We start from the raw sequence: 24,784 nt of genomic DNA, 5'->3' as shown, positions 1-24,784 counted from the left end.
AGAAGAAGCTGGGGAAAGGGGTAGGATCAGGTCACACAGGGGCCTTTTGTGCCTCCTGGGAAAATGCACTGTGCTGGCAGGAAGGGGGAGGCGGGGGGGGGGGGGGCTGGAAATTCCCAAATAGGGAAATGTTGTGATCCTATTTGGGCTTTCCAACACAGCATTGGAAGTTACAGGGACAGGTTGTTGGGGGGAGATGGGGAGGCTGGAGGTAGGGAGACCACACAGAGCCAGCTGTCATGGTTGAGGTGAGAGAGGGGTAAGGCCCAGACCAAGGTAGGAAGGATGATCGACTTAAGAAAAATTTAGGAGGTAAAGGCAGGAGAACATGGCGATCTCTCTGCACAGCAGCCAAGCATGATCTTTCCAACAAACACTATCATGCTGGGCTATTTGCTCAACCGTCTTGGGACAAATGAGAAACCATCCAGAAAAAAAGTTGGATCTTTATCTCACATTGTATACTGGGATAAATTCCAAGTGGATGCAAGATTTAAAGCTTTTTTTTTTTTTTTTAAATGAAACTATTAACACAGGAGGGAGAAAATACGGGATATATTTTTGGTAGCCTCAGAGTGGAGATGGCCTTCCTAACCACAACTCAAAATTTAGAGGCCATATGATGAAAGCAAGATAATTTACATATAAATATAAACATATTACGTAAATAAATCATAAGCAAAGTTGAAAGACAAGTGAGAAAACGGGAAAATATCCACAGCTCAGATCACAATGGGTTAACTCCAAATATTTATATAGATATATATATTATATAGAAATATATAGAATATATTTATATCACATATAAATATACAGAAATATAGATAAATATATAATATATATATGTAAAGAGTTCCTAAGGACTCAATTTTATTAAAAAAGGCAACGATGCAAGGAAAAGATGAGCATGTGAGAGTGACACAGAATTCAAGGAAGAAGAAATCCAATGCCAATTCAAACATGTAAAAGGATGCTCCCCTTCACCCAAAGTGAAGGAAATTCAAATTAAATCAGAATTGCGACACCATTATTTTTACTCATCAGACGGGCAAAAATAGATAAACGCTGGGAATACGCTCTTTTGGTGAGGGTGTGTGGAAAAAGGCACTCTTAGCCACTGCCGGTGGGCATTTAAAATGGTATAATGTTTATGAGTTAGGAAACATCCATCAAAATTATGAACACATGTACTCTTTTGATTCAGCAATTCTACTTCGGGGGATTTATCATATTAGATACGCTTGTACATGTGCAAATCGGCATGGGTACAAGGTTGTGCAGGGCAGTGGTATTTATATTAACCAAAGATTCCAAACAACTTAAATATTTACTAATAGGAGATAGAACAAATAAATTATGGTGTACTGTCATAATCCTGTGTTAACAGCAAGGACCTCAGAACCATACCAGTGGGCTCAAATCCCAAGTCTTCCATTTAATAGCAGAGCCTCACTTTTCTCATCTGTAAAAGGGACATAACAGCAACCCTGCCTAAGAGGACTATGGTGGGGCTGAAATTAATTCATGTGTGAGAAGAGCTTGAAACAATGTCTGGTACCTCCTGGTGCTATATAAAGTGTTGCCATTTCTATTAGACTGTATTTTGTCATCCATACAATGGAACACACGTGCTGCTGCACAAAAGAATGAGAAAACTTCCTATGGGCTTACCGGGAGAACTAAGAAGTACTGCTAGGCAAAAGAGTCACAACAAAACAGTTGTGCAGTATGCTATTTGGGGATGTGTGCCTTACAGAGGAGGGAAATAAAATATTTTTTGAATTTATTTATATGTACAAGAAGAAACCCTGGGAGGATATGCAAAAAAACAAAATGGCAGTTACCTGTGGAGTTGTATGGGGCACTGTGTAGATGGGGGAAAGGGTAGGAAGGTGATCTGTCACAGAATAGTTTTCTGTATTTTACAGTTTTAATGATATAAATGATTTACATAGGAAAAGAATCAGTAGGAAGGCAAGCTGATGTTATGTCCCTTCTTGAAACTTTCACTGGCTCTCCATAGTTCTTAGAATAAAGGCCAAATCCCGGACCACAGCTGACAAAGCCTTCCATATCTGACCCCTTCCTGCCCCTCAGGCCCAGTGTTATCCGTCCTCCCCCTGGCCCTCCCTCCTGCCAGTGCTGTCGTACATGTGGTTTTGTGGGGTTATAAGGTCTCACCACCACCCCCAATTCTACACTTGCCTAGTGAATCCCCTACATATCCTTCAGTTGAAATGTTACTTCCTCAGGGAATTCTCCCTAAACCTCCAAAATAGGTATTTTATTCTTAGTTCTCATTATAGCATGTTCTTTTCTTTCAGAGTACTAACATCAGTTATAAATAAATATTTGTTTGTGTGATTATTTGATTCATACCTGTCTCCTCCCACTACGTTACAAACTCTATGAGGGAAGGGGTGGTATCTGTTTTCACTGATTGGGGCACCCCAATGACCAGTGCAGAGACCAGCAGAAAGAAGGTGTGCTTAAATATGCTGCTATGGTTTGAATGTCTGTATCCCTCCAAATTCATATGGTGAAATCCTAATCCCTGAAGATGGATGATATTAGGGGGTGGGGCCTTTGGGAGGTGCTTAGGTCATGAGGGTGGAGCCCTCAAGAATGGGATTAGTGCCTTATAAAAGGGGCCCCAGTAGATCCCTTGCCCTGTCTACCATGTGATGATGCAGCAAGATGGAGCTGGCTAGGAACAAGGAAGAGAATCCTCCCAAGAAGGCAACCCTGCTGGCAACTTGGCTGACTTCCTCAGCCTCCAGAGCTGAGAACAAGAAACTTCCATTGTTAATAAGCTACCCAGTTGGTGGTATTTTGTTATAGTAGCTGGAAAGGAGTAAGATATGTGTGTCAGATGAGTGGATAAAATAGATGCGGGGGTAGAGAGGATTCCCAGGTTCTAGCTGGGGTGACGGGGTGGTACCATCTGCCAAGTACCACAGAAGAGCAGCAGGGCTGATAGGGAAAATAATGAGTGCAGCCTAGACAGGCTGAGTGAGGTATGCTTGGGACATTCAGGTGGAGATGCTGAGTAAACCTCATGAAACTAAAATCTCGTAAGTCTGGGCTGCAGACAGCAATGTGGCAGCCATGACTACTCAAGAGTAGTGGTTGAACTATATAAGCACGTGACCATTTGGGGAGCAGCAGAGCAAGAGGCAAGCCCAGGATAGAACTGTGGGGAAACCAACACATCAGGGGGATAGAGGAAAAAGAACTCCTGATGGAGGCGTGTGGGAAGGCATGGTCAGGGAGGCAGGTGAGCTAGAAGTGAGAGAGAGACTGGAAGCCCTCCGAGCAGAGCATTCCAAAGAGGAGTGACCAGTGGTGTCCAACATAGCAGAGAGTTCCAGCAGGATAAAGCCTGAGAGGGAGCCATTAGATTTGGTCAGGCAGATGTTGTTGGCAATTTTCAAGAGTGTTGCTTCTGTGAAGAAGTGGGCGGCACCAGGAGATACCCCATGGCAATGTTCTGAGGTGTGGGAGGTAGGTCATCAAATGCAGACAAGTGCCACTCACAGTTCTGTTCTGTTCCTGGGGTGATTTCAGATGGTAAAGAGGTAAACATTTCATTTCAGATAGCTATGTTTTTACAGTGTATTAAAAATACATCACCAGTGCACTGAATCCAGGATTTCATTGAGTAAAAATGTATTTTAGGAAAACAAACATATATAATATATATTTTAAAAATATATATTAAATATTACATTATTTAAATATATCTTTATATTAATTACCAATATTAAATATATTAATAAATTAAATTAATTAAATCTATTTTAAGATTTTTCTTTATTTGAGAGAGTGTGAGCATGAGTAGGTAGAGGGGTAGAGGAGGGAAAGAGAAGCAGATTCCCTGCTAAGTTCAGAGTCCAACTTGGGACTCGATCCCAGGACCCTGAGATCTTGACCTGAGTCCCAATCAAGTGCTTGCTTAATCCGCTGAGCCACCCAGGCACCCCGGAAACATATATTTTAGGAAAAAGAAATATCAGGAGATTTAAGGACATATATTCCAGACATAATACAGATGGCTCTGCAGATAAGGCACAAATTGTCATGCCCAAAGAACTGAAGTTTAAGAAATCTTGTTTGGCTAATGATTTTTAAAGATGCTTAGCTGTGAAGGGAAGATGAAAGAAACAGTGTAAGGCCAAGAGAAACTTTTCTTTTTTTTTTTTAGAATGGGAAGACTTCAGCATCCTTCTCAGCTGAAAAGCCAGGAGTGGGGGGAAAAAAAGAGCTGAAAACCCAGGTAAACAAGTGACTGCTTGATGATGCAAAGTTCCAGAGGACAGGAAGGGAGATGAGATAACCACACCACCACTTCCTCCAAGAGAACAGGGAGGAACGTTAAGGATATAGGTGGGTGAAACAGTTTTGAGAGCAACGGGAAATGATGGAGGAAATGTCCCCTGTCCTGGGAATCTCTGTTTTCTCAGTTCTTGGCTGGGGAGGATAGTAAGTTTGATCAGGATGGTAAAGGCTCAGCACATGACTTCTTAGGGCAGTGTGTAGCTGAGCTGACAAAAGATAGAACCCAACCATGATGGTGTCGAGAGCACAATTACAACAGGCCATGAAACTTTAGTGTCCCAAATCTGAATGACTTGAGACATTTCCCTTAGTAGTTCAACACTGGCTACTGGAACTGGACATGGACGCTGCTGGAAGGGACAAAGGGTGAAGCAAGCTTTTAGGAGCTAGTGAAAGGAAAGTTCTAGTAATTGGTAATAGTGGGACGAGCTGATTGGGAAGGAGAGGTAGTTGGAAAGAGTAGAGGTTCGGGTCACAGAAAGGGATGTAGGGGCTAAGGATCTGAGATAGCAGAGTTTTGGGGGATGGGGGTGGCCAAGACCAGCTGGCTGAAGACAAGAGGACACAGAAGTCACCGCAGTGGACACGCCCAAACTCCTAGAAGCTGGAGTGGGAGGAGTGGTCTTCACTGGAAGCCTCTCTGGATATTGGCCAGAGTTGTAACAGAAATACTGAGTGCCAGGGGCCAAAGGCATCTACCTAGGATTATGTGGGAAGTGGCCAAGAGTGGTAGTAGTGATGAAAAGAAAAGGTGGAGGGAATGGTAAAGGAGAAAGCATTTTCACCTAAGGGAGATGAAATATTATCTGGGGGCACCTGGGTGGTTCAGTGGTTGAGCCTTTGGCTCAGGTTGTGATCCCAGGGTCCTGGGATCAAGTCCCACATCAGGCTCCCCGCGGGGAGCCTGCTTCTCCCTCTGCCCATGTCTCTGCTTCTGTGTCTCTCATGAATAAATAAATAAAATCTTTAAAAAAAATAAAGAAACATCGGTCTGGAAGAGACACTGGGGGCCTGGATAGCAATTGGGCGCTGAGCAGGAAGAGCAGCATCCATTAGAGGGAGCTTCAGGCAAAAATAGGAGGCCCTGGTGTTCTTTGAAAAGCTTGTTGTGGTGGTGGGGATGGGGTTCTAAAAAATATATGGCTGACCCTTGAACAACACAGGTTTGAAATGTGTGGGTTCACTTATATGGGGATTTTTTCCCCTGATAAATACAGAACAGTATCCTAAATGTGTTTTCTCTTCCTATGACTTTCTGAATAACATTTTCTTTGCTCTAGCTTATTTTATTGTAGGAATACAGGACATAACACATAGAACATACAAAATATGTGATCAATTGTTTCTCTCACTGGTAAGGCTTCTGGTCAAGAGTAGGCTATGGGGATTTATGTTTTGGGGGGAGGCAAAAGTTATGCACGGGCATTAGGCTGTGCAGGGGAGCAGCATCCCTACCCTGCACATTGTTCAAGGATCAACTGTAGTTCCAGAGAGCCAAAGGCAAGGACCTGGGAGGAAAGGAAACAGAAATTAAAAGGCAGGCTGGGGGACGAAAAGAATAGTGCAGAAAGAGGATGTCATGTTTCCTATGGTGGTGCCAAAGGACCACAGGAACAGAGGAGGGATGGGATCCCGCCTGAGCAGCTCCCAGCCGCCCCCAAGCCACAGAAAGCAGCAGGATCCTGCCTTTCAGGAAAACAGGGCTCCTGGCTGGGGGAGGTACCTATAGGAGAGCCGTCTTGCCTTGGGTAAAAATCCCATAGTCAGTTATTTCTGGAAAATGACAAGACTTCTAGGAAAGACAAGCCAACCCTCAGTTGTTTTTATTTACAGGGAATATTTTCCCGCTGCTCTCTCCCTATTGACTTGCTGTCTGCAAAGCCCAGGTCCAAGGCTCGGGACCAGAGGTGAAAGCAGCCTTAGGAAATCTAGCCTGTTCACTTAAGTGTGGATAATTTCCCCCAAGTGAACAGCAGATGACAGCAAAGAGCCAGTAAGGAAGCGGAGGCTTCATAAGAACCCAGAAATGGTGAAGAACAAATCGGATGATGTTTCTCCAGCGCTGTCACACATATCCCGCTGTATTACAATTACTTCCTCTCTTCTCCTCTCTTCCTCCTAGAAAGGGACTCCGTATGGCAGGGAATCTCTGATCCCCTAGGACAAATGCTGGGCACATAGTAGGTGTTCAACAAATACATGTTGGGGGCAGCTGGAGGGGAGACTCCCAACTTCATGGGCTCAGGAGACAAGACACCTTGCCTTTTAGGACTACCAGGTGTGTGTGTGTGGGGGGGGGGAGGTGGAAGCACTGGTCTGAGAGGGAACCTAGGCCAGGCTTTGATTTTTTGGCTCTGCTACTTAAGGCTGGGAACAAGGTACCTAACATTTCTGAGCTCTGGTTTTCTCTTCTGCAGAAGGGGCATTGTCCTTGTGGTGAGGAGACACACAAAACGTGCCTAGCAAAGTATCTCGTATGCAGGAAACACTCAAGAAAAAGTTGGTATTTACTGGGGTTATTATTACCGGTAGAGTTTGTACAGCCTCTTCTCTGAGCCACACATCAGAGGAGAGAAGAGAGAATCACCAACATTGAGAAAGAAGTTGGAATGAAGCCTTGGAATCCCTACTTCCTCTGCTTGGTTTCCCCAGACAGTGCACCAAGAGAGCCAACAGAAGGCCACAGTGGCATCTAGCACTTCTAGAAGCTGCAGCTTCCCAGACTGTGGGTTCCTTGGGGTGGGAATAGGGGGGTTGGAGGGATGGCTACTTGATATTTTCCATGTCAGAATCGTCCAGCTCAGCTACCTAATAGATTCTGATGGGCACCTCAGAGCACAGATAGGTCTAACTAGCAGCCATGCACCTTTGGCCAGAACTTGCCTCACATACCTCAGAAAGGGTGGCGGGGAGGGGGGTGGTTCTGGGGCTCTGAGACAGCTGTCTGGTTCTATTAAAACTCAGTGTACCCCTCAGACCTGGATATTATTAGGAAGCCATTTCCTTTGCCATAGGAGACAGGTCTGAAGAAAAAAGGGTGCCTACCCCCTGGATATTGAGATTTTCCCTTAAAGCTTAGGGGAGGGATATAGTACTGTTAGAGCAGATTAAAAGGAAGTGCTTCTGACTTGGTGAGACCCCAAGTGGCTGCACAGGGTAAAAACAACCTCAAAGAATATACAGCCAAGTCCTAAGAAAAGAACGCTGACAAAGCAGGGCACAGGGGGGCAAATCTCTCAAATGGCAGCAGACTCTACGCCAGGTTGACTGGTCCTTGAGGTGAGCTTATGCCAGAAGTTCTTGAGATTTGCCAGGATTTCTGAGTTAGAGGAAGCACAACTTCCAAACCATCTTCCAGTGGCTTCAAGGGCCCCTGTGGCTTCACGTAATTTTCAATGCATAGAAATGAAGCCCTCGCTTCTTGAATTGAGGTGGGGGTGCTGGTCTCCCAGAAAAGGCACAACAGCCAACACAGTAGGGGGATCCAACATAGAAGGTCCAGCAACCATCTGCTAGAAGGGGATGCCTTCCAGGTTACAAGCCTCTCAGGAAGGTTAGAGCCCTGAGAAGGAGGGCTCTCATGACTCTTCTAGAAGGGATGGGAACTCCCCTTTCATCTACCACATACCAGGAGGGAGGGGATAATGTAAGGGTCACTGTGAGGTCACAAATAGTTCAGCTTCCTTCCTAAGCTGTCTCTACCAAGTTGGTGGTCTCTCCCTTGTGACGAACTCAAGGTTGTCAATGGTTTATTTTATGCAGTGATTGCTGTTCCTTTACCTGTTTCTTCCCTCAATTCTATAACCCCAGAGCCCCCCGAACTTCTTGCCCCTCTCAGTATCTTCTTTGGTTCTGAGAGGATGGATATTATGAACAAAAGCACAAGGTCCCTCTCCTGAGATGGGTGAATACTTCCCTCTTTCCTTCCTAAGGTGCACGCCGGGGTAGGGGGAAGGCCCAGTGCAGGTGAGTGTGTGTGTGTGTGTGTGGGGGGGATGTTCCATGCAAACCCAATGCCACCACAGAAAGTGTGCCCCAGGCCTAGGCTACACAGGTAGCAGCACCACGCTCCCCCACGGAGGATGTTTCTGAAAAGCCCTCAGACTCTAGGCAGGCCTTTTCCATGCCTGTTTTCCCATCCCCTGGTGTGTGGCATAAGGCATCCTGCAGAAACCCCACCAGGCAGCAGCCCAAGATCCTGGTAGGCGCACCCGACACAATGCGAGTCCCCCAAACAGAAGGGAGTGGCTGGGTGTTGTGAGTGGCATGGATGTGTGTTTCACTGGCCTTACCTCCTTTCCAAAGCAGGTAGATGGGCACCACGTAGAGCATAACATGCTGAATGTAGTAAATCTCCAATTCAAAGGGGAGCTGTAAGGACAGGAGGGAGAGAGGTGTTTCAGAGCAGGAAGCACTCATGTCAAGAGCTTCTGAGATGGCACACCTTTCCTCTTTAGGACCCACACCTTAGCCACTACCATGCATTTCCAGTGTTCATCTCCCTTTACAGTGAGAGAAGAAAGAACAGAAGGAATATACCTTAGGACCTAGGCCGGCATCTTCCAAAGCATATTCAGCAGAGATGGCACTTGAAAAATGTTCCGCTAAGACATCTGGTTATGATGGAAGAAACGCTGCATCTACTAGATCCCCTGGAAGAGTCCCCATGTATCCTAGTGGCATATTGAGGATCTGGGTGGTTTCTGCAACCACAGAACATACTTACAATGGTTTAATTATTATTTCCCAAACTTAGTGGGTCAGTGCCTTTCCGTTCAAAATAAACACTCAGTGTTCTTCAGGATAAAGTTGAAGACACACAACCTTATGTCACTTCTTGCTCCTGGTGAGGAGGTGGTGGACGATTTCAAAGCTTATTTCTCCCTGACTTGAAGAACATGTGGAGTAGGATTTATTATTCCCATTTTCCAGATTTAAAAAAAAAGTAGTTGCTTGGTCTGGCCTGGTTTAGATCCAAGAATGAAGAGTTTCCCTGCTGGATATTTGGGGTCTGTCCAGCGTTGGCCCTACTTTTGGGTAAAGACCAAGCAGCTGGGCCAGTTGTGACAGGGACTGCCAAACAGGACAGCCCCACCCTCCCTCCATCCACCACATGGGCTCACTCACTGCCACTTTCCACAACTCTCTCAAAATGGAAGCTCCGGATTACCGAAGCAGAGTCTGGTTTCTACCTGGCATGGGGACCATGCACACGCCACACTGAGTTCGGCAGAGGGCAAGAAATGGAAACAGCTGGATGGCTAACTCAATTCTAGAGAGAGGGAGAAAGAGAAACAAACTTCAGCAGCTGGCAAGAGGCTTGACATCTGTGTCTTACACAGCCCACAATACATACATACACACACACACACACACACACACACACACACACACACACACACCTCTATAAAGTGAAGCCCAGAGAGACGAGGACACCCAGGGGAAGGATCAGCTGCCTCCCTGTTCCCTATAAGACAAACACAGAACCAAGACTGTGTGCTAATAACAACCCAAACCTGCCTCGTGCCAAAGACTAGAACCAAAAAGATGCCAGAGTCCCGGAATGGGGACTGGGATGACTGTGAACCCTGAACGGAGATGCTGGTGCTGGCCCCTGAAAATAAAAACCCACACAGAAGGAAAATTTCCCACAGACCCAGACGATGCTCAATGACTAGTTTACACTCACAGAGGGACACAAGATCCCAGAAAAAGAGATGAGGCTTCATGTGGCTCTGCAGACCATGCTGGAATCACTGGAAATGGTGTGACAATGGGCATTGCTGGCATGAGCTTTGGAGGTCTCAGAGGCCCGCATTAGAGCCCCACAGTAACAGGATCTGGGCTCCCCCTACCATCTGGAATCAGGTACTGCTGCACGCTTCTTCAACTGTTTCCATATCCAGGAACTACAGATGCCTCTCAAAAACCCCATGAGGTGGGCAGGCCAAGTATCATTATACTTATTTGACAGATGAGGAAACCGAGGCGCAAAAGGTTTAACAGGCTTGAGCATGGTCAGCCAGAAAGCAGGCAATGGGAAAAGGTCCCAGGAGGAAGGTTCAGTGCCCTGGTCATAATCCCAATCCTCAGCTACCTAAGTAAGGGACCTGACCTCTCCCAGAAACAGGACTGGGGAGCCAGGCGGCTCTGCCCCAGCATGGAGTAGTGAACCGGGCTAAGGACCCGGTGGTGCCCAATGCCAACTGTGTCCTCAAGTAGTACCTCTACTTACCTCCCCGACTCTACCTGTTGTTCACCTCCCTGAAATCACAGCACCCGCTTGCTTCTCCCTCTGTTCCAGCCTTCCTGGCCTCCTGCACAATGCACTCTTCACCCACAGGTCCAGTTTAACACTGTGGCTATGAGCACAAACTTGGGAGTCCATCACATCCATGTTTCTAGATGTCCTTATGCCCTTAACAGCCCTGGGGCCTCTGGCACATCACTTAACCTCTCAGCCCATTTCGGCACCAGCAAAATGAAAATAATTACGTAGCTCTAAGATTGGTGTAATTTTTTATTATTTTTAGAATAGCAAATGTGTATAGTACTTATGTGCCTAGAACTAGTCAGTGCTTTCTTCTTTATCAGTTCGCCCAATGCTCATAACTGTGCTGTTCCAATTATCTTCAGGTATGAGAAACTGAGGCACAGAGAGGTTTGCTAACTAAGTTCACCCAGCTCATGTGGTGACAGAGCCAGGATCCAACCCCAGAAAGTCTGGCTGTAGAGTTTATAGTATTGGCCGGCACCCTGTGCTACTCCCCTGCTCCCTCTTCTCCTAAAAAAGCCTGACAGCACTGTTACCAGTGGGTGTGTAGTAACCCTCCACATGGGAGCTGGGCCCAGACCTTCCCTGTTCACATGCTCCTCCTCACCTTTTTGGTCTGCTCTGGCCCACTGTGACCCCAGGCCCCACATCATGCTGTGGCCAGGACTGGCCTATGACACAGGCCTCTCAGTTCCATATCCAGGCTCTTGTCACCACTGGCCCTCCATGACTCTGTAGGCACCCTGGTCACAAATCTTAGGGTGGCCAGGAGGCTGCCCTCCAGAAACATTTTACTTCCTCGGAGGGCTGCCTCACCTCCTATTCCAAGAGTTCCCCATCTTGGAAAGCCATGGAGAGTATAAAACTAGGTGTGGGCACCACTGCCAGCCCCAGGCAAAGGAGGAAGTGTGGGGCAACAGGGAGAGAAAGGGAGGGAGGAGATGAAAGAGAAGAGGGCAGCAGAAGAAAAAACAGCCAAGTGGCAGGAAGAAAGGACCCAGAATGGGAGCAAGAATCTATCCCTCATCATTTAATAACAACACTTATTAAGTACTTCAGCACCACGTGCTGGGTTACACGCTTTTACATGTACTATCTCACTTAATTATCACAGGTTTCTGAGAAGCAAGAACAAGGATCATCCCCATTTGACAGATAAGGAACCTGAGGCACAGAGCTGTGAAATGACATCCAAAGCAGAGATGGAGCGGGGAGCCTGGGTGGCTCAGTCTGTTGAGAGTCTAACTCTTAGTTTCAGCTCAGGTCACAATCTCAGGGTCATGAGACCAAGCCCCACATCAGGCTCTGAGCTCAGCAGGAAGTTTGCTTGGGATTCTCTCTCTCCCTCTGCACCTGCACACACACTCTCTCCCTCTCTCTCGAATAAATAAAATCTTTTAGAAAAAAGAGATGAGGCAAGGATGGGGTAAAGGACATTCAGCATTGAAGAAGAAAACAGGTAGTTTTCTTTACTGAACACTGGATCTGCCCTGAGTCCTCAAAACTTTTTCACAGAGCCTCCCCAACCCTCTTTTCCCCATTTCCCAACACAGCCTGTAAAGTTCCATACTTCCCCCGGAAGAAGTTCCACTTGGCTGATTCATTTCTGCCCTGCAGAGCTCACGTGTGGAGTGAGGTACTCTAACATACAGATCCTGGTTCCTTTTTAGCTGGAAGATTCCTAAAGTTTCAGACCAAAAGGCCTACATCATCGCCACTGAAAGTCAAAAATCACTAGCAATGTTTAAAACTACATGGGTCTTTAGCTTCCCTCCAAGTCAATTTTTTTTTTTTACTCAAAAGAGCAGATGGATAAAGCCCACCAGGCCTCTGGGCTCAGACTGTGTAAAAATATGAGGGGCATGGACTCTGTCCATGGTAAGAGTGTGACCTCCTTCCTCCCTGTGCGCAGCTCTGCCAGCTGCACCATCATGTTCTGCCATGGAGATGAGACAGCCCATCATGCCCTCCATCCCTGGTCATCCCAGTCACCATAAAAAAAACCAAACTCGGAGTGCCTGGATGGCTCAGTTGGTGAAGCAACCAACTCTTGGTTTCAGTTCGGGTTGTGACCTCAGGATTGTGGTATCGAGCCCCACATTGGACTCCACGCTCACCACAGAGTCTGCTTGGGATTCTCTCCCTCTCTACTTGCTTGCATGTGTGCTCCCACATGTGGAAGGAAGGAAGGAAGGAAGGAAGGAAGGAAGGAAGGAAGGAAGGAAGGAAGGAAGGAAGGAAGGAAGGAAGGAAGGAAGGAAGGAAGAAGTGAACGAATGAATAAATAGATTCTTAAAAAAAAAAAGCCCCAAACTCCCAGATCACCACCCAAAACCTGAATTCTAATGCCCCCTAATCCGACCTCACCTCCCACTTACCCTCAGTTCTAGAAACTCGTGCAGCCTACCCTCTGGAACTTGCAGACTATTCTTTAGCGAAATCCTCTATATCCTCAAACTGTCCTCTGAGCAGTCCCTTCACCTTCTTTAACAAAAACCTGGTTCCCTTCCCCCTGAGGACACTGCCATCCCCACAGCCCTCTCACATGCCGGGTGGTTTTCCCCCCATGTTGCCTTGTGCCACGGAGCTGGGAGGGGTCCTGTCTGTTCCTCTCTGCTGCTTCTACATTGCTGGCTCTTCCACAAACATTCTCGCTGCTTCCTTTCTCACCCCTCCCCTGATTTCAACGACATGCCCTTGGACTCTGCCACCAACCACTCTTCTTGCTGCTGTCACCTATAGACCCTCTGCCTGCGCATTCCCCTTTGTCCTTGAGGACTCTGCCTCTTGCCCCCCTTGCCATTTCTTTCCAGCTCTCCTGTGTGAAAATTCCTGTGTTCTCAATAGTTTGTCACATACCCCACTCTGTAACCACCACCTCCTACCTAGCCAACTCACCTACTTCATGTCCCTCTTCCAACTCCATGGCCCCTACGGTCCATTGATCCCACCACCTTTTACTGCCTCTCACTGACCTCCCAGCCTGACTTCTACACTTGCCCGTCAGTCCCTTTGCCATATTCTCAACCCTCCAGACACTCTCTCCCCCTCTATCCTACTTGCCTTGCAAAGCCACATTGCTGGTTAAATCTGATTCTCTGCCTTCATGTCCCTATACCCGGGCAAATGAGTGTGGCTGTAGAACAATACATATGAAGCTATGCTGCTGACCCTTGAAATTCGTGACTGCAAATGTGGAGCAGGCCCTTAATGCTACCCTATCATCCAAATCCATTCATGCTCCTCCCTCCTGGACAACTATATCACAACTTATCCCAAGTTCCCCAAACCTACCCTCTACCCTTCTCCAGCTGATGATATGGCTTCCTCTTCCATTCGAAGGAAAAGAGTGACAGGAAAAGGATGTCCACAAGCTCCTACCTCCATGGGTCCCTCCTCTCTGTACCCAGCCCCACAGCTGCCTTTTTGTTCTGCTGCTTTTAGGAATCCCCCACCACCACACAGTAGACTGGCCAAGGCTAGTCCCCTCATGTGTGGGCTAGATCCTATCCTCTCTTGCCTACTCAAAGGACATCACACCTGCAACTTTCCCTTTTTTTCACTGGATCATTCCCATCAGAAAACAAGTAAGTTAGAAATATCTTTTATCGGAAGAAACAAAAAAATCTTGCCCCCGCTTCTCCCTAGCCCTTGTGACATCTCTGTGCAAACTTTAAATAGCCACCCTGTATTCAGCCCCATACCAGGGTGTCAGGAAGAGTTTTGGCACCTGTGTAGTTAACAACATACTAGTCCTGACCGATTTTTGGGCCTCATCTTACCTGACCCCTCACAGTGGCATCTGACGCAAGTGATCATTCTCTGGCCCTTAATACACTTTCTGCACTAGGCTTCTAGGATACCACTCTCTATTCTTCCCCTAGCTCAGTAACTCCCTTTCTTTTTTTTTCTTTTTGTTTTGTTTTGTAATGATTTATTTATTTTATTTTAGAGAGGGAGCACAAGCACGGGGGTGGGGGGAGTGGGGAGTAGCAGAGGGAGAAGGAGAGAGAATCTTCGGGCAGACTCTCCTCTGAGCACAGAGCCTGACATGGAGCTCATTTCCAGGATCTTAAGATATGACCTAAGCCAAAATCAAGAGTTAGACACTTAACCGACTGAGCCACCCAGGCACCCCAGTGACTCCCTTTCTCAACTCCCTTTACTGGATCTTCCTTCTGTTCCTCATATTAGATGGTCCCAGAACCAAGTCCTTGGCTCTCTTTTCCAGCTACTAGCACTCCCTATATAATCTTATCCAGGCTCCTGGCTCTCAATGCCATCTGGATACTGATGACTTCCAAACGAATATGTCCAGCCTAGAGTCAGGCTGCTGAGATTGAAGTTTTAGCCCCAACCTTTGGCTACACTGTACTTTTGGCCAAATCAAATTAATCTTGCTGACCTCTACTTGGCTCCTTTGTAAAATGGGGATGATAATAATGTCTATCTCATTGAGTTGTAGTAAAGTTATGTGAGGTAATGCATGTAGAGTTCTTGGCCCAGCGCTGGCATACTATGCTAGCTGTTGTCATCATCCTCCTTGTCCACATCAGTCCAGTCAGGAAGTGGTAAAGACAAGATCTCGATTCCAGCCAATAAAACTCAGTGTCATGCCTCTATGGGTCAAAAGCTGGAATTCTTCTTATCTCATGACACTGCCTTAGCAAGAGCCTCCGGCAAGAGATGATAGGTAGAGTTTGAGCTTGTCCCATAGCCCTAAGTCACACATCAGTGTATCTATCAGATGACTACCAGGATAACTTTTAGCTTCTCAATGTGATTCATTCTTTTTGACCTATCTCTAGGTGAAAGTTTCTCCCTGGAGACTTATTTATTTCTTTTTAAAAAATACTTTATTTATTTACTTATTTGAGAGAGAGAGACCGCTCACAACTAGGGGAAGCAGCAGAGGGAGAGGAAAAAGCAGGCTCCCCACCAAGCTGAGAGCCTGACACAAGGCTCAATCCCAGGACCCCAGGATCATAACCTGAGCTGAAGGGAGATGCTTCACCAACTAAACCACCCAGGCACCCCAGACACTTATTTATTTCTCAAAGGAATATCAATACCGCACTCCTCTTCTTACCCATGACAGTCCTATTCTTACTCTCATCCAATCAACACACACACAAAAAAAAAAACACTGAGACATTCCTAGGTGGCAGGAAATGTGCTTGGCTCTGGATATATAGTAATGATGAAAACACAGTCCCTGCCCTGCAAGACTTCATAGTCTAGTCAAGGAGGCTAATGGGTAAAGGGATGAGCTCAGTGTAGCAAAAGATATGGAAAACCCTGTAGATCAAGCATGGGATCTGCTATGATTTTTCTTTGAAAGTGAGGGAGAGATGTGCCTGGGTGGTTGGTTGATTATCCGAGTCTTGATTTTGGCTCAGGTCATGATCTCAGTCAGGGTCGTGAGACTAAACCCCATATCAGGCTCCAAGTTCAGCAGGGAGTCTGCTTGGGATTCTTTCTCTCCTTCTCCCTCTGATCCTCCCCACATACTCGCTCTCTCATAAATAAATAATTTTTTTTAATTAAAAAAAAAGTGAGGGAGAGTCCTGTATGATGTGTAGTTGTGAGGAGCTCCCACTGGTGTCCATGTGCAGGGGATGCGAATGGAGGCAGGGAAACCAGTTAGAGCCTGGCAACAAGAATGTCTAAATCCAGCTTGAGGCAGAGGCAGCAAGAGAAGTGAGGATGGGCAGCTGTGAGAGAAAGTAAGGGAGTTAAATCACCAAAACTTGGACCAATTGGATAGAAGGAGGAAAGAAGTCAAGGATGAACCTGGGACTGAGAGCCTAGATGGCCAGTGGGATGCTGAGGCTTCTCAAGTTGGGGTCTGTGGTCAAGGAAGCATGACTGAAGGAGACAAGGTACAGGAAGAGCAGCTAGGCTCGTCCTGAGTTCGTGAGGCCAGTGTGCTAGCCTGGCAGAGAGACTCCGATGTCAGTAGGAGAGTGAGGCTACATCTCAAGAAGGCTGGGAAGTTGAAAGGCAAATGATACACATGTGCAACTGTCTGTTACAATATACACACGCATGGTATAAAACACCAGCATGGAATAGTAAGAAGATGAAACTCTAAGATGCAGAGAAATGCTAGTATTTTCTTTAAGCAAGCACCCTCTGACCATCTACACACTCCACTTTGCAGACCCCTGGTCCAGAATCCTCTCAGCAGGAGCATGTGGGTGGAGAGGGATGGATATTGGAACCCCCGGCTAGTATCAACAGAGAAGTAACTGGGAAGAATGGGGCAGACTCAAACCTATTAATGGGGTGGGGGAAGGAGCCAGCACAAGAGGAAGAAGTTGCGGAAGCAGGGCAGGCAGAAGGCACTGGACAGTAAGGGGTCCTACAGCAGACACGAAGTGGGACCCATAGCACAAGAAAATGATTAGCTTGGGCTCCTGGAGATGAGGAGGGAAAGACAAGCCAAAATGAGATAATCATATGAGGGCGGGGTGTGCTAGAAGTCCAGGAAGCTCCCAGCTTCGGAGCTCATGCTACACAGTAAGAGATTTGGCGTTACCAGAAGAGTCCATGGCTGATGATGAGGTGCAGAGTAAGAACATGTGGTTACAAAGGGAGGACCCTGGTCTAAGCTTAGCCCCAGACTGCAGAATCCCAAAAGAAATCAGAGAATCAGAAAAGATAACTGCTTATGGTCTGAATATTTGTGTCCCTCCCATGAATTCATGCCCTGATGTGATAGGTATTAGGAGGTGGGGCTTTAGGGGCTGATTAGGTCATGAGGGTGGAGCCCTTGTGAATGGGATCAGTGCCCCTAGAAGAAGTCCCAGAGGGGGCCCTAGCCCCTTCCACCCTAGGAGGACACAGCAAGAAGCCTGTGGTCCAGAAGAGGGCCCTCACCCAACCACTATGGCACCCCAGTCTCAGACTTCCAGCCTCCACAACTGGGAGAAATATCTCTCTGTTATAGAAGCTACTTAGCCTGTGATGTTTTGTTATGGCAGCTTGAATAGACCAAAACAATAACCCATCTCCTTTAGCAGGGGAAGGGAAGGGTAAAGGACGCAACCCACTCTTACTGATGCCTTGGTAATGTTCCTGCCATCTGAGTTTGGCTTTGGAACACTTCGTCTTCATTAACTGACCACAGACCTCTACTGTGGTCTATGGGTGCCACAAACTCCTTGGGACTAAATACCACTTGTTAAAGGAGCCACAAAAGGAATATCCACAACCTAAAATAAACCACAATATACTCATGGAACACAATACCCTGCTGCCATTGAAAACAATAAGATGCCATGAGAAAATGGTCTGGCAAATCCAGAATATGGAAGAGTCTGTAAAACAACTGGCCCAGATTCGTCAAAATTACAATGCCATGAGCAAAGAAGTGGGGGACTGTTCAAAGATTTTAAAAAATAAACAAAAACTGAAAAGATAGGATAGTCAAAAACAATCTTGAAACCTGACTGGATCCTGACTATAAAAAATAAAATTTAAGACACTCTTGGAACAAATTGGGGAAATTTCAATTATAAACTGATTATCAGGTAAAATAGACAGTATTATAGAATTGTTAATAATTTTTTTGAGTGTGATCACAGTAATGTGACTGTACAAAGGCCCTTCTTTATTTTTCAGTTCTGCAGGCTGAAGTATTTAGAAGTGAAGTGTCAGGATGTTTGCAAATTTTTTTTTTTTTTTTTAAGATTCAGCGCACTTATTTAGAAGCAGTTGTGGTGGAAACAGAAAATGGAAAACTGTTAGTTGTTAAATCTAGCTGGCGGACATGTGGTCGTTATTCACTATACTATCATTTCAACTCTTTAGTAATGAAAATTCCCACAGTAAGAAGTTGGTAAATTTTAAAAATTTAAATAAACTTAAATGACGTAATTTGTATCACCTAATATGGCAGAAATCCTAAGATATGTTAATGGGAAGGGAAAACAAGATGCATTCATTTTGGAGATCAAGTGGTCAATATTTACCAAAATTTTTAAATACCCGTTCACTTTGACTCACTTTTAGTAATTGATACTAACAGAGATGCTTGTATTCACACACAGAGCTGTATGTGTAAAGATGTTCAATGCAACGTTATTTCTAATAACAAAAAGTAAACCAAATGTCCATTAGTGGGAAAGTCATCAAAAAATACTCTTGAGGACAAATTATGCAACCATTTACAAAAAAAAAGGAGGTACAACCATTTGTCTGTAAAACTGAGCAACTCTTGGGGCACCTGAGTGGCACAGTTGAGCAACCCGACTCTTGATTTTGGCTCAGGTCATGATTTCATGGTCATGAGACCAGCCCCATGTCAGGCTCCATGCTCAGTGCAGAGTCTGCTTAAGAATCTCTCCCTCTCCCTCTGCCCCTCCCTCCAAAAAATGAATGAATGAATGAATGAATGAATGAATGAATAAATAAATAAATAAATAAATAAGTCTTTCAAATAAACTGAGCAGGGGCACCTAGGTGGCTCAGTTGGTTAAGTGTCTGCCTTCAGCTCAGGTCATGATACCGGAGGCCTGCGTTTAAGCCCCATGTCAGGCTTCCTGTTCAGCAGAGAGTCTGCTTCTCCCTCTCCCTCTGCCTCCACCCCCACCCCCATACTCTCTCTCAAATAAATAAATAAAACCTATAAAAATATATTAAAAATGAACAAATCCACATTATACAAACCATAATTCTTTTTGTAGAAGAAAAAGGACAAATTAGTATTTGTGCTTTTAGGTGTATGTAAAATGCACAGGGAAAAGCCTGGGAAGATATTTAACAAACTGGGCTGGGGGACAGAGTTGGGGAGGAGAGGTTGGGATAGGGGAGACCTTGACTTTGGATTCAATAGACTTGTATAGTTGGAGCTTTCTAACAAATGAACATACTCATTTATTAAGCATGTAGCTAAAAGTTTTTAAAAGAAAGGGTCAAAAGAGGAACTGTTGGCAGCAATTACCTCTGTGGAGTGGGAGGGGAGAATATTCATGTTACAGTCTCCTTATCTCTGCACTGCAGGAATCCTTAACCAGGAGGATGCATTCAGCTATTAGGAATGATTAGTGCGAATTTTTCTAGTTTCTACAAACTCCCTCTCTCAGAGTATCTCAGCATGTAAAGAAATTAACACATAACGGGAGAGGGGTGTTGTGTGTCTATAGATCCCCTGCCAAAATCCTTCATTCTCATTCTATCTTCCCTTATGACTCCACCTCTGGCCCCAGTAAGGACAGTTGCCTACAACCCTACCAGGCACAGGGTTTTCCATCTTATTCTTATAGTCTGATGTAGAGAGAATGACAGGTGGGTGGGAGACTGGTCCTTCCTTTTGGAGTCCAAACCCTATCAGGGCTCCTCTAGACTTCCTCCTTGGTACTCAGAGCCCTCAGGAGAGCAGAACAGAGTTGTGGTTATCGGTAGCTGCCCCTGGGAAGCTCTCTGATGTCAGAACAAAATATTTTCAATCCATGAAAGATGCCATTTGCTCTGGTGGCCCAGCTACTTGTGGAAGTGCATTTTGGGGTGTGAGATACAGCAGTCTAGAGCTACCTTCCTTGGCCAGGCAAGCCCTTAATAGAACTTCTACTAAAGTGGCAATTTGGGGTCAGTCAGCCATTGGGTATGCTGCAAGGCCTCACTTAGCAATTCCCTTTATCCAAGATGAAAATGATACCCATTAGCTCTTCTGCTACCTCTTAACAGACTCAGGAATTAGTTAGGAGGGGAGTTAGGACTTAGGAATTGGGAGGAGGAGGTGAAGGAGGAAGATAATCATGCTCATAATGGCTTATATATTTACTAACTTTTATGGGCTAAATCATGCTCCCTTCCCAACCAAATTCATATGTTGAAGTACTAACCTCCTCCCTCCCTGTACCTCACAATGTGATGTCTTTGAAGACAGGGCCTAGCCTAATGCCTGCTGTCCTTCCTCATAAGAAGAGGAAATTAAGACAGACACAAGAGGAAAGACCATGGAAAGACAGCCAAAGAAGATCGCCATATACAAGCCAAAGAGAGAGGCCCTCAGAAGAAACTAACACTATTGACACTTTGATCTTAGACTTCTAGGCCCCCAAACTATGAGGGAGTAAGTTTCTATTGCTTAAGCCACCCAGTCTATGGTATTCGCCACGACAGTCCAAGCAAAAGCAAATGAAGACCCTGACCAACCATATACTATTGAACTCCTTCTGTTTCCTACTTATAACATAGCTCCTATTGCTATTCTCCAGTTTTAAGAGGAGGATATTGGGGCAGCCTGGGTGGCCCAGCGGTTTAGCACTGCCTTCAGCCCAGAGCTTGATCCTGGAGACCCGGGATCGAGTCCCACGTCGGGCTCCCTGCATGGAGCCTGCTTCTCCCTCTGCCTGTGTCTGTGCGCCCCCCCCCATGAATAAATAAAATCTTTAAAAAAAAAAACAAAAAAAGAGGACGAAATTGAGGCACAGAGAGGTTTTTTGGTAATAGTGAGACACTAGGAATGACCGAACTCCCATCTCAAAGAGAATGGAGAAAGACACTGTGGCCTATTCATAGGATGGAATGTTACACCACAGTGAAAATATAACCAGAGTTATATTCAGTAACAGGGATGAATCTTAGTAATATGTTGTTAAATAAAACAAGCAAATCCTAGAAGACTATATATAATAACATTTTCATGAAGGTCAAAAAAAACCCAGCTAAAATATATAATATAATATCATTTTTATAAAGGTAAAAAACAACTAAAATTAAATAATATTTTATTTAGGAATATATAAATATATGTGTGTATATATATACACATGCGCGCATATATACATATATATATGAGAAAGATAAAATGTTTCAAAAACTGGAAAGGAATAAAAACCAAAATTCAGATGAGTGGTTCCATCAAGGTGGGCAAGGAGGTAGGGAGCAGGATGGGGAAGCACATATAGCTTAATTCTGTATTATCAGTGTGACTAGCTCCTGGGTTGGGTTCAGAACAGCTGTTTATTATGTTACACATGAATAAAGAAATGCACCCATGAAGAAAATTAAAACAGGCCATGCACAGACCAGTGGTAGAGTCTGCTAGAGTTAAGGATTATGAATATGATTGTTCCCATTGTGTGCACCCCAGGTGGCTTTAGAAAGAAAAGGGGGTGGGGGCTCAATCAAGTAACTTGCCCCAGGTGTCCAGGCTTACTAAATGGCTAAGCCAGGATAGGAACCCAGCAAACCTGGCTCCAGAATGCATGACCTTGACTGCTGTCGCCTGTTTATACTCCAGGCTATTCCCCTGACAGAAAAGAAGTAGGGTACACTGTGAAACCTGAAGGCCTTATCCTACCTAGCTACCATGATACGGCACTAGGCATTCCAAGGGACCCAGGGGGCCCTGAAGTCACTACACCCACATTGACTACTTCTTCAGACTGAGCCAAAGCTGGAATTTCATGTGGAAAAAGGGAGAGAAACTCTGAATACACAGGAAGGTACTTGGGGACCTACAAGTCCAGCCCTGAACACATTACTTGATTTTTTACTCAAAGACAGAAAGCAAATATTTATACAGCTCTCTCTAGAGAACTCAGAGAAAAGGCTAAGAAGAAAAATTGTTCCAAGGCCCACAGAGGAGCCTGGGCAGCCACAAGTCAAAGGGCAAGCAGCTGGTATGTGGGGTCCAAAGTGCACCCTGCAGTATGACTTACCCGGGGCTGGCCTTCTTCGTTTAGGTACTGTAACTAGGGTCTCCATGAGGGCCTTTAGTGCCACTGACAGGACCAAGGTGCCATTCCCCACTGACGTGGCTGACAGATGCCACCTGGAATATGTAAGCCATTTAGAGTGGGAAGTACAAGAGGAAAGGTAGCCTAGGGTACCATTTGTCTATATTTTAGTGCCCACATGGGACTTGGGCATAAGTTGGCTTGGAATCAGACCAACTCCATGCTAGCAATAGAGCAAAGAAGGGGTGAAAAAACAGCTGAGACTTGGCTCTCAGCCCACTCAAAACAGCTCCAAGACACCCAGCCCTCCACACACCCCTCCACCACCAACTGAGGAGGGAGTGTGCTTAGTATTCTAATCTTAGGGGCTCTTGCTTGAAGGCAGCCAGTGAGCCAGGCAGCCATTTATAAGACAGGCCTCCCTGTCCTGCTGCCTCTAACATCTCCCCCTAACCAGGCCCGTTGCCTCTGTTATGAGGAGGAGCCAGGTTCATGAACCCCTAAATCAAGGGATGGCAAATGTCACATGTCCCCTAGAAGCCACCAGAGATGGTACTTGACCATCTCCTGACAGGAGTAGACTTTGCTCACTTCTCTCCCTACTTCTCTCTTCTGTTTAGCCAGCTCTTCCCAGGTTCTGGGCCTGCTACAAGGTTGTCTACCAGCCCTGAAGGATAACAAACTTTGACTTGTAGCAGCTCCTGGCTAATCCAGCACACAGAGAACACACAGATTCTTTATTTTCATCACAGATTTCTAGAGAGAAAATCCTCTTTGGACCTACTGGGATGAGGCCCAGCATTCTGTATTTTAACAAAGCTCCCTGAGGAAATCTGGATGGAGGAGCATTTAACCTAGCCTTGGAGAAATACTAGTAGGCCAGGCTCCAAAAGTCTAAGTGGTAGGTGTGAAACTCAGAATAGTTTCTCATAGAAATGACTGGTAGTTCCCTGGAAAATGTACTGATAAGGATAGAGACAGGACCAATGTTTGAAACAACAATAAAGATAACAAGAACAGTAATGATAATTAATAATTACTGGTACATAGTACTTAATTCTCTACCAGGCACTGTCCTAAGTACTTGGTACCTTATTAACAAATACAACAGCTATATCAGATCATTGTTATAATCTCCATTTTTCAGAAGAGGTCACTGAAGCAGAGATGAAGCAACTGCCCCAAGGTTAGTTACAGAGCCTGGATATGAGCCAGGCAGTCTAACTCCAGAGTTCACATTCTTAACCTCTGACCTACCTTGTCTTGACGTGTGCTGAGGTCCCTTATAGTACAGAGGCAGCCCCTGACTTTGAAACTTGACTTTCAAATGACTCAAATCCATGATGGTTTGATCCCCTGCTATTGAAATGTCCGGTCTTCCATCCCTACCATGTGATCCCAGACCTAGAATATTCTAATTATACTGCCATGGGAACTAATCAACACTGGAATCTAACTTCATGATTCCCCAGACACTGATCCATTCATTCATTCATTCAATCAGCATATATTTATTGAGCACCTGCTATGTATCAATTATTACTAACAAGATACGAATGCTCCCTGCCTGCAGGCACTTTATGGTCTTACACCCAACTCACTCTAAATGCTGATTTCTAGCATTTTGAAGGACTCAGAAATCAAAAGATGGTTGAAATCTGTATTCCAAGGGTTTATGTTAGCTACACGAAGGGTCAAATGGATTTCCTAATACCTCAGAGAACTTGACACAATACTAGACAAATAGTAGGCATTTGTCACCTTATATAGAGATATGTCAAGAAAGCACTGAGAACAGGACAGGTGGCCAAACCAGTGAAGAGAATTAGCATGGCCTCCTGACTGCCCCCAACAATTAGGACACAGCCACAGAAGGCTGGAAAACAATACCCAGACTTCCATTTCCAGTAACAATCAGTGGAAGACAGAATATAGCCATGAGTGCACGCTGGGCACTCCATCATAGACAGGGCCCCTGGGTATCTCTCCTAGGGGAGCCTGTTGTCACAGGATATAGCTTTGTGCTCCGGTTATTCTACCCACTGAAACCGAGTAATGGGAATGCTGTATCTCAGGTGACAGACCAGAGAAGGTGGAGCTCCCCCAATCCTGGCTGGAGGGTGGGGATCTCAGATCTCCTACCACCCTTCTCGCACCATTCCTTTTCCTATCCTGCATTGGCATTGTAGCACAGAGGAAGTAAAATTCAAATGTATCTGAGATGACTATTCTTGCCTAAGGGCCCACTGGGTTCAAGAAAGAAAAGGGTCTTCTCTCCGTTCCCACCTTTGGCACTAGGAGTTTGGTCTTTAGGCACACTAAAACACCTTGCCAGGTCCCAGGACAGGCCTGGCATGCACGTGCCATCAGCATGCCCTGCCCTGGCTCCACAGGAAAGCGACCATCCCTTCCCTCAAGACAGGGCCATCCCCTCTGGCCCACGTTGCAAATGACCTCTGGCCTAGTATGGAAACTGAGAAAC

General features: G+C 45.6%; 1 protein-coding gene across 13 annotated transcripts in view; it reads right to left on the bottom strand.

The window, feature by feature from the left end:
* Positions 1-24,784, bottom strand: part of TMEM164 (transmembrane protein 164) — a 167,169-nt gene that overhangs the window by 27,668 nt on the left and 114,717 nt on the right. For 11 of the 13 annotated variants that reach the window (XM_055337626.1, XM_055337615.1, XM_055337627.1 and 8 more), the window contains one exon: positions 8,631-8,709. In XM_055337626.1, coding sequence (XP_055193601.1) covers positions 8,631-8,709 — 79 coding nt within the window. Of the gene's footprint in view, positions 1-5,793; positions 5,847-8,630; positions 8,710-22,284; positions 22,398-24,784 lie in introns of all 13 variants that reach the window. The other 2 variants (XR_008666082.1, XM_055337618.1) reach the window with 2 other exon arrangements.

The sequence above is a fragment of the Nyctereutes procyonoides genome, unplaced genomic scaffold, assembly GCF_905146905.1.
Source record: "Nyctereutes procyonoides isolate TBG_1078 unplaced genomic scaffold, NYPRO_anot_genome, whole genome shotgun sequence".
NCBI classification, from domain to species: domain Eukaryota; kingdom Metazoa; phylum Chordata; class Mammalia; order Carnivora; family Canidae; genus Nyctereutes; species Nyctereutes procyonoides.
Note: the sequence above shows the minus strand (reverse complement) of the source record. Positions and strands in the feature narration are given on the sequence as shown.